The 10,108-nt window shown below is 48.2% G+C and overlaps 1 protein-coding gene across 1 annotated transcript in view; it reads left to right on the plus strand.

Moving 5' to 3' along the window:
- FOXH1 (forkhead box H1) overlaps positions 1-7,279 on the plus strand; it is a 74,629-nt gene extending 67,350 nt beyond the window's left edge. Inside the window, exon 3 of the mRNA XM_077269280.1 lies at positions 6,275-7,279. Coding sequence (XP_077125395.1) covers positions 6,275-7,279 — 1,005 coding nt within the window. The remainder of the gene's footprint in view (positions 1-6,274) is intronic.
- The last annotated feature ends 2,829 nt before the right edge of the window (positions 7,280-10,108 follow it).

The raw sequence follows: 10,108 nt of genomic DNA on the forward strand, positions 1-10,108 counted from the left end.
TGGCGCCAGGAGATCCGGCATTGGCTGATCTTGATGCGTTTTTTCTGGCGCTCGGTTTACTTTATGAGGAACCCAATCTTGAGATTCAGGCAGAAAAGGCCTTGCTGGCTATGTCTCAGGGGCAGGACGAGGCTGAAGTGTATTGCCAAAAATTTCGGAAATGGTCCGTGCTGACACATTGGAACGAGTGTGCACTGGCCGCTAATTTTAGAAATGGCCTTTCTGAAGCCATTAAGAATGTTATGGTGGGTTTTCCCATTCCCACAGGTCTGAATGACACTATGGCACTGGCTATTCAAATTGACCGGCGGTTGCGGGAGCGCAAAACCGCAAATTCCCTCATGGTGTTGTCTGAACAGACACCTAATTCGGTGCAATGTGATAGAAAGACCGCAAATTCCCTCATGGTGTTGTCTGAACAGACACCTGATTTAATGCAATGTGATAGAATCCTGACTAGAAATGAGCGGAAAATTCATAGACGCCGGAATGGCTTGTGCTACTACTGTGGTGATTCTACACATGTTATCTCAGCATGCTCTAAACGTATAGCTAAGGTTGTTAGTCCTGTCACCGTTGGTAATTTGCAACCTAAATTTATTCTGTCTGTAACTTTGATTTGCTCACTGTCATCTTATCCTGTCATGGCGTTTGTAGATTCAGGTGCTGCCCTGAGTCTCATGGATCTCTCATTTGCTAAGCGCTGTGGTTTTACTCTTGAACCATTAGAAAATCCTATTCCTCTTAGGGGTATTGATGCTACACCATTGGCAGCAAATAAACCGCAGTATTGGACTCAGGTTACCATGTGCATGACTCCTGAACACCGCGAGGTGATACGTTTCCTGGTTTTACATAAAATGCATGATTTGGTCGTTTTAGGGCTGCCATGGTTACAGACCCATAATCCAGCCCTAGACTGGAAGGCTATGTCAGTCTCAAGTTGGGGCTGTCGTGGTATTCATGGGGATTCCCTGCCTGTGTCTATTGCTTCTTCTACGCCTTCGGAAGTTCCGGAGTATTTGTCTGATTATCAGGATGTCTTCAGTGAGTCTGAGTCCAGTGCACTGCCTCCTCATAGGGACTGTGACTGTGCTATAGATTTGATCCCAGGCAGTAAATTTCCTAAGGGAAGACTGTTTAATCTGTCGGTACCTGAACATACCGCTATGCGTTCATATATCAAGGAGTCTCTGGAGAAAGGACATATTCGTCCGTCTTCTTCCCCTCTTGGTGCGGGATTCTTTTTTGTGGCAAAAAAGGACGGATCTTTGAGACCTTGTATTGATTATCGGCTTTTAAATAAGATCACTGTCAAATTTCAGTATCCTTTACCGCTGTTGTCTGACTTGTTTGCCCGGATTAAGGGTGCCAAGTGGTTCACCAAGATAGACCTTCGTGGTGCGTACAACCTTGTGCGCATTAAGCAAGGTGATGAATGGAAAACCGCATTCAATACGCCCGAAGGTCATTTTGAGTACTTGGTGATGCCTTTTGGGCTCTCCAATGCGCCTTCAGTTTTTCAGTCCTTTATGCATGACATTTTCCGGAAGTATCTGGATAGATTTTTGATTGTTTATCTGGATGATATTTTGGTTTTTTCTGATAATTGGGATTCGCATGTGGAGCAGGTCAGGTTGGTCTTTAAAATTTTGCGTGAAAATTCTTTGTTTGTCAAGGGCTCAAAGTGTCTCTTTGGTGTACAGAAGGTTCCCTTTTTGGGGTTCATTTTTTCCCCTTCTGCTGTGGAGATGGACCCAGTCAAGGTCCGAGCTATTCTTGATTGGACTCAGCCCTCGTCAGTTAAGAGTCTTCAGAAGTTCTTGGGCTTCGCTAACTTCTACCGTCGTTTTATCGCTAATTTTTCTAGCATTGTGAAACCTTTGACGGATATGACCAAGAAGGGCTCCGATGTAGCTAACTGGGCTCCTGCTGCCGTGGAGGCTTTCCAGGAGTTGAAACGCCGGTTTACTTCGGCGCCTGTTTTGTGCCAGCCTGATGTCTCACTTCCCTTTCAGTTTGAGGTGGATGCTTCGGAGATTGGGGCGGGGGCCGTTTTGTCGCAGAGAGGCCCTGGTTGCTCTGTTATGAAACCTTGTGCCTTTTTCTCTAGGAAGTTTTCGCCTGCCGAGCGAAATTATGATGTGGGCAATCGGGAGTTGTTGGCCATGAAATGGGCATTTGAGGAGTGGCGTCATTGGCTCGAGGGTGCTAAGCATCGTGTGGTGGTCTTGACTGATCACAAAAATCTGATGTATCTCGAGTCTGCTAAACGCCTTAATCCGAGACAGGCCCGCTGGTCATTGTTTTTCTCCCGCTTTGATTTTGTTGTCTCGTATTTACCAGGTTCAAAGAATGTGAAGGCCGATGCTCTTTCTAGGAGCTTTGTGCCTGATGCTCCTGGAGTCGCTGATCCTGTTGGTATTCTTAAAGATGGAGTTATCTTGTCAGCTATTTCTCCGGATCTGCGACGTGTGTTGCAGAGATTTCAGGCTGATAGGCCTGAGTCTTGTCCACCTGACAGACTGTTTGTCCCGGATAAGTGGACCAGCAGAGTCATTTCCGAGGTTCATTCCTCGGTGTTGGCAGGTCACCCGGGAATTTTTGGCACCAGAGATCTGGTGGCCAGGTCCTTTTGGTGGCCTTCCTTGTCAAGGGATGTGCGGTCATTTGTGCAGTCCTGTGGGACTTGTGCTCGAGCTAAGCCTTGCTGTTCTCGTGCCAGCGGTTTGCTCTTGCCCTTGCCTGTCCCGAAGAGACCTTGGACACATATCTCCATGGATTTCATTTCTGATCTTCCGCTATCTCAGGGCATGTCCGTTATCTGGGTGATATGTGATCGCTTCTCCAAGATGGTCCATTTGGTTCCTTTGCCTAAGCTGCCTTCCTCTTCCGATCTGGTTCCTGTGTTTTTCCAGAACGTGGTTCGTTTGCACGGCATCCCTGAGAATATTGTGTCAGACAGAGGATCCCAGTTCGTTTCCAGGTTCTGGCGATCCTTTTGTAGTAGGATGGGCATTGATTTGTCGTTTTCGTCTGCTTTCCATCCTCAGACTAATGGACAGACGGAGCGAACCAATCAGACTTTGGAGGCTTATTTGAGGTGTTTTGTCTCTGCTGATCAGGACGATTGGGTGACATTCTTGCCGTTGGCTGAGTTTGCCCTTAATAATCGGGCTAGTTCCGCCACCTTGGTTTCGCCTTTTTTCTGCAACTCTGGTTTCCATCCTCGCTTTTCTTCGGGTCATGTGGAGCCTTCTGACTGTCCTGGGGTGGATTCTGTGGTGGATAGGTTGCAGCAGATCTGGAATCATGTGGTGGACAACTTGAAGTTGTCACAGGAGAAGGCTCAGCGCTTTGCCAACCGCCGCCGCGGTGTGGGTCCCCGACTACGCGTTGGGGATTTGGTATGGCTTTCTTCCCGCTTTGTTCCTATGAAGGTCTCCTCTCCTAAATTTAAACCTCGTTTTATTGGGCCTTACAAGATATTGGAAATCCTTAATCCTGTATCTTTTCGTCTGGATCTTCCTGTGTCGTTTGCTATTCACAATGTATTTCATAGGTCCTTGTTGCGGCGGTACATTGTGCCTGTAGTTCCTTCTGCTGAGCCTCCTGCTCCTGTGTTGGTTGAGGGCGAGTTGGAATACGTGGTGGAGAAGATCTTGGATTCTCGCCTCTCCAGGCGGAGGCTTCAGTACCTGGTCAAGTGGAAGGGCTATGGTCAGGAGGATAATTCCTGGGTGGTCGCCTCTGATGTTCATGCGGCCGATTTAGTTCGTGCCTTTCATGCCGCTCATCCTGATCGCCCTGGTGGTCGTGGTGAGGGTTCGGTGACCCCTCACTAAGGGGGGGGTACTGTTGTGAATTTGCTTTTTGCTCCCTCTAGTGGTTACTAGTTTTTTGACTCTGGTTTTTCTGTCATTCCTTTTATCCGCACCTGGGTCGTTAGTTAGGGGTGTTGCTATATAAGCTCCCTGGACCTTCAGTTCAATGCCTGGCAACATAGTTATCAGAGCTAGTCTGCTGTGCTCTTGTCTACTGATCCTGGTTCCAGTTATATCAGCTAAGTCTGCCTTTTGCTTTTTGCTATTTGTTTTGGTTTTGTATTTTTGTCCAGCTTGTTCCAAATCTATATCCTGACCTTTGCTGGAAGCTCTAGGGGGCTGGTGTTCCCCCCCGGACCGTTAGACGGTTCGGGGGTTCTTGAATTTCCAGTGTGGATTTTGATAGGGTTTTTGTTGACCATATAAGTTACCTTTCTTTATTCTGCTATCAGTAAGCGGGCCTCTCTGTGCTAAACCTGGTTCATTTCTGTGTTTGTCATTTCCTCTTACCTCACCGTCATTATTTGTGGGGGCTTCTATCCAGCTTTGGGGTCCCCTTCTCTGGAGGCAAGAAAGGTCTTTGTTTTCCTCTACTAGGGGTAGCTAGATTCTCCGGCTGGCGCGTGTCATCTAGAATCAACGTAGGAATGATCCCCGGCTACTTCTAGTGTTGGCGTTAGGAGTAGATATATGGTCAACCCAGTTACCACTGCCCTATGAGCTGGATTTTTGTATTCTGCAGACTTCCACGTTCCTCTGAGACCCTCGCCATTGGGGTCATAACAGTTGTCTTCTCGTTTTGTCCCTATGAGGGTTTCTTCTCCTAAGTTTAAGCCTCGGTTCATCGGCCCGTACAAGATATTGGAGATTCTTAACCCTGTGTCCTTCCGTTTGGACCTCCCTGCATCCTTTTCGATTCATAATGTTTTTCATCGGTCATTGTTGCGCAGGTATGAGGTACCGGCTGTGCCTTCCGTTGAGCCTCCTGCTCCGGTGTTGGTTGAGGGTGAGTTGGAGTACGTTGTGGAAAAGATCTTAGACTCTCGTGTTTCCAGACGGAAACTCCAGTATCTGGTCAAATGGAAGGGATATGGTCAGGAGGATAATTCTTGGGTCACTGCCTCTGATGTTCATGCCTCCGATCTTGTCCGTGCCTTTCATAGGGCTCATCCTGATCGCCCTGGTGGTTCTGGTGAGGGTTCGGTGCCCCCTCCTTGAGGGGGGGGTACTGTTGTGAAATTGGATTCTGGGCTCCCCCGGTGGCCACTTGTGGAATTGTACTTGTGTGCATCATCCCCTTTGTTCACCTGCTCCTATCAGGATGTGGGAGTCGCTATATAACCTTGCTCCTCTGTCAGTTTCTTGCCGGTCATCAATGTAATCAGAAGCCTTCTGTGCTTGTTCCTGCTACTAGACAACTCCTAGCTAAGTTGGACTTTTGTCCTTGTGTGTTTTTGCATTTTGTTCCTGTTCACAGCTGCTGTTTCGTTACTGTGTCTGGAAAGCTCTTGTGAGCGGAAATTGCCACTCTGGTGTTATGAGTTAATGCTAGAGTCTTAAAGTAATTTCTGGATGGTGTTTTGATAGGGTTTTCTGCTGACCATGAAAGTGCCCTTTCTGTCTTCATGCTATCTAGTAAGCGGACCTCGATTTTGCTAAACCTATTTTCATACTACGTTTGTCATTTCATCTAAAATCACCGCCAATATATGTGGGGGCCTCTGTCTGCCTTTTGGGAAAATTTCTCTAGAGGTGAGCCAGGACTGTCTTTTCCTCTGCTAGGATTAGGTAGTTCTCCGGCTGGCGCTGGGCATCTAGGGATAAAAAACGTAGGCATGCTACCCGGCCACTTCTAGTTGTGCGGCAGGTTTAGTTCATGGTCAGTATAGTTTCCATCTTCCAAGAGCTAGTTCTCATATATGCTGGGCTATGTTCTCTCGCCATTGAGAACCATGACAGTTGTCATCTGCGGTCACTGTAGGATGGTGTTTTGATTTTTGTCGAGGTCATTATGGGGTGGTTCGGTTGTCTTCTGCCATTACTGTGGGGTGATTCCCTTGTTCTAGCGATTAGTGTGGGGTGTTTAGTACATCCTCTAGGGTCACTGTAGGATGGTGTTTCGCTCAATGTTGAGGTTCATTTGGGGTGTTGTTTTGGTTGTTCTCTGTGGTCACTGTAGGATAGTATTTCGCTCTTTTTCGAGGTCAGTGCGGGATGGTTCGGTTTTCTTTTGCCGTCACTGTGAGGTGATTCGCTTGTTGTCACAGTTAGCGTGTGGCATTTTACCTATCCTCTGTAGTCATTGTGGGATATGTTGCTAGTCTTCTGCAGTCCTGGCCTGTGTCTCTTGCATTGGTTCTTCTGCAGGTTGTTCCATGGTTGCTGGACATTTGGGGTCTTCCTCGGTAGGTTCAATATAAGGGTCTAATGCATCTTGGTGTTTCTTGCAGGTGCTGAAGGATCCGGGAAAGCCTCAGGCCAAAGGTAATTTTTGGTCGGTGGACGTGAGCCGGATCCCCCTGGACGCCATGAAGCTGCAGAACACGGTCATGTCTCGTGGCGAAGCAGAGAGCTTTGTCTTGGATTTATCACCCTACATCCTGCACGACTACAAGTATGATGGCAGCGCAGAGCTCCAGCAGCAGATGCCAGGCTGTAACTACTCGAGTGCCAGCTCCTTGGGGGAAGACTCTCATAATCTCCACAATGCCGGCAAACTACACAGCTCATTCACCATTGACTCTTTACTCCATGATCTCCAGGATGTGGAACTTCCAGATGTCTCCAAGACAGAAAAGAACCAAGAACAGGGTGACTCCCCGACCGACCAGCTCTGGATGCCTGCTCCTCACTCCCTGCAGAGTTCCAGCAGTCCTAGGCTCACTACCACCCACTCCATGAACTCCTTCTCCAGCACCAGTCTGCCCTCCATGTCCCCTATCAGCTGTGATCAGAGTCCGGAGCATTGCAGGGAGGTGCCCAGGACTTCTCCACAAGGGGCCGCAAAACGGCAAAGGGAAGATGACAGTAGTAGTTCTGATTCCAGTACTGATAGTTCTCCATGTGGACCTCCATCTAAAGCTGCATTTGTTCCCTCAGAGCTGCCAACTTCTTACACCAAGTGTGTAGCACCCAACATGGTGGCTCCCCGCAGTGCGCTCCCCTTCTTTCCATTTCCTCAGTATACCTACTATAACTATGGACCTTCCCCATACATGACACCTCCGTACTGGGGGCTCCTGCCGCAGCCAACCACCCCCAGACCCCAGCAGCCATGCCCAACACCCACACTGGATCTGGACAGCATGCTACGGGCAGTGCCGCCCAATAAGAGTGTGTATGACGTGATGATGAGCCACCCAGGAGACCTTGTTCACCCAGTCTTACTGAGCCAATACCGGGCCCCACAGCCTGAGGCAAAGTGTCCTGTAGTGGCCGCTCCTGTACGAGACTGAGGACCATCGTACATCACAGGGTGGTACAAAGGGGGGAGAAATAGAAATAAATGGTGCTTTCTGAAGTTGTGGCTGCCTGTGGTGACCGCTAGCTGTCTGTGAGGACCGCTGGCTGTTCGTGGGGACCACCTGCTGTCTGTGGTGTCTGCCAGCTGTCTGTGGTGACCGCCCTCTGTCTGTGGTGACTGCCCGCTGTCCGTGGTGTCTGCTGGCTGTCTGTGGTATCCACCGGCTGTCAGTGGTGTCCAGTGGCTGTCAGTGGTGTCCACTGGCTGTCTGTGGTGTCCGGCGGCTATCTGTGGCGTCCACCGGCTGTCTGATGACCGTCCGCTGTCTGTGGTTACCACACACTGTCTGTGGTGACTGCCTGCTGTCTGTGGTGTCCGCCTGCTGTCTATGGTATCTGATGGCTGCCAGTGGTGTCCGCCGGCTGTCTGTGGTGTGTGGTGTCCGCCGGCTGTCAGTGGTGACCAGTAGACTGCTTTAGTGTCTGCTGAGTGAGATGTCCCATCAGTGTTGGACTGGAGCACCTTGGGCCCACCAGAGAAAATCATTCTTAGGGCCCACTATGTAGCTACATAGAAATAAATACAAGACCACCAATTGTGCTGTAAAATGCGCTAATATCAGCGCATACCTGATCTATCTATTATGGTAAATGGCATCACCCTCTCTCCCGTACCTGAAATCCGCTGCCTCGGGGTAACTCTCGACTCTGCCCTGTCCTTCAAACTGCACGTCCAAACTCTTGCCACCTCCTGTCGCCTCCAACTCAAAAATATTGCCAGAATCCGTCCCTTCCTCAGCCCACAATCTACCAAAACTCTTGTGCATGCCCTCATCATCTCCTGCCTCGATTACTGCAACACCCTCCTCTGTGGCCTCCCCGCTAACTCTCTTGCACTGCTCCAGTCTGTCCTCAACTCTGCTGCCCGGCTAATCCATCGCTCTCCTCGCTACTCCCCTGCTTCTCCCCTCTGCAAATCCCTCCACTGGCTCCCAATTCCCCAAAGAATCCAGTTCAAACTACTAACACTGATCTACAAAGCCATCCACAACCTGTCCCCTCCCTATATCTCTGAACTAATCTCCCAATATCTTCCCTCACGTAATATTTGATCCTCACAAGACCTCCTACTCTCCTCCACACTTATTCGTTCCTCACACCACCGCCTCCAAGATTTCTCCCGAATATCCCCCATCCTCTGGAATTCCATGCCTCAACGCGTCCGATTATCCACCACCCTCGGATCCTTCAGACGGAACCTGAAAACCCATCTCTTCAGGTAAGTCTACAGCCTGCAATAACCATTCCGCCGCCTCACCACCACCTGAGATCCCACCTCACCACCACCCGAGCTGCCGCCTCACCACCACCAGAGCTGCCGCCTCACCAACCGCCCGAGCTGCTGCACCCCCCGACCTTCTGTCTCTTCCCCATTATCCCATAGAATGTAAGTCCGCAAGGACAGGGTCCTCACCCCTCTGTACCAGTCTGTCATTGTAAATTTGTTTACTGTAAACGATATCTATAACTCTTTTCCTCATGTACAGCACCATGGAATTAATGGTGCTATAAAAATACACTACACTACATCTTAACTACACATCTTAATTATGTAGCAGAGGTTGGGGTAGCACCCCTCACAGGGTATAATGCAGCCACTCCATAAAATGTAAAACAGCCCACCTCATAGGGTACAATGCAGCCCATTGATAGGGTATAATACAGCCCCCTCACAGGGTATAATGCAGCCCTCCACAGAATATAATGTAGCCCCCTCAGAGTATAATGCAACCCCCCCATAGGGTATAATGCAGCCCCCCTCATGGGGTATAATGCAGCCCCCCTTATAGGGTATAATGCAGCCCCCTCAAAGGGTTTAATGCAGACCCCCTAACTAAGAGGACCAAAGCTACTTACATTACTGATAACCCTCTGGTGGTAAAATAAAAAATACCCCGGAGTAATACTTTAAGTGAACTAATTTCTGAAAGTATTGCAATGTGCCATAATTATGTGATGCTTTAATGTGCACAGCTAATTAAAGTTTAGTGTCATTTACATAAACTATGATATTGCTTGACTTGTTATATTTATTTAAAGACACAGAGCACCCAAAAATAACCAAAAAGGTCTAATATATATCAATAATATTAATTAAAATAAAACACACAATCGTGGTGTACTGTGAGGTTTGTCAGTGGAAACCACTGCAGAGAAGAGACCAAAACCAAAGTCATGCAGAACAAAAGACCACCAGAAAGTATCCAGGCAAAAGAATAATTAAAATGTGCCTTTATTTATAAGGATGGCAATAAGTTACAAAATGTAAAAGAAGACAAAAGTGCGCAAGAGCAGGACTAGATAAAGTATTAGATAAAGTTTTAAATAAAATAATTATTCACAGCAACCCCAGAATACCTCAATAGAGGGATTGTTATATATTGCTCGGCTGTGCATATAGTGCAAAAAAAGACAATTATTAAAACACCGTATAATATATGTAGGAAATAAATCAATCAATCAAAAAAAAAATAATAATTGCCACAACAAAGTGCTGGTGTGCACAAAACTAAACCAAGAGTACTATGTGTACCAAAAAATTCAATCAAGTTGGAGCGCCCCCACGTAAGGGCAATGGGGTACTCAGTACCGGGTCCTTCGGTTCGGGGAATGTCACGGTGGCCCGACCCGTCCGTGACCCTTTGAGGGACGTGCAATAAAAGGGAAAGTTTGTATAATGTTGGTGACGCCACCTGTGGTATTCGGTCAGGGTGACCGACGCTGCTTAGGGGTCCGCTGGGGTGATGTTATGGCAGCTAGAT

This window comes from Ranitomeya variabilis, chromosome 6 (assembly GCF_051348905.1).
Source record: "Ranitomeya variabilis isolate aRanVar5 chromosome 6, aRanVar5.hap1, whole genome shotgun sequence".
In the NCBI taxonomy this organism is placed as follows: Eukaryota; Metazoa; Chordata; class Amphibia; order Anura; family Dendrobatidae; genus Ranitomeya; species Ranitomeya variabilis.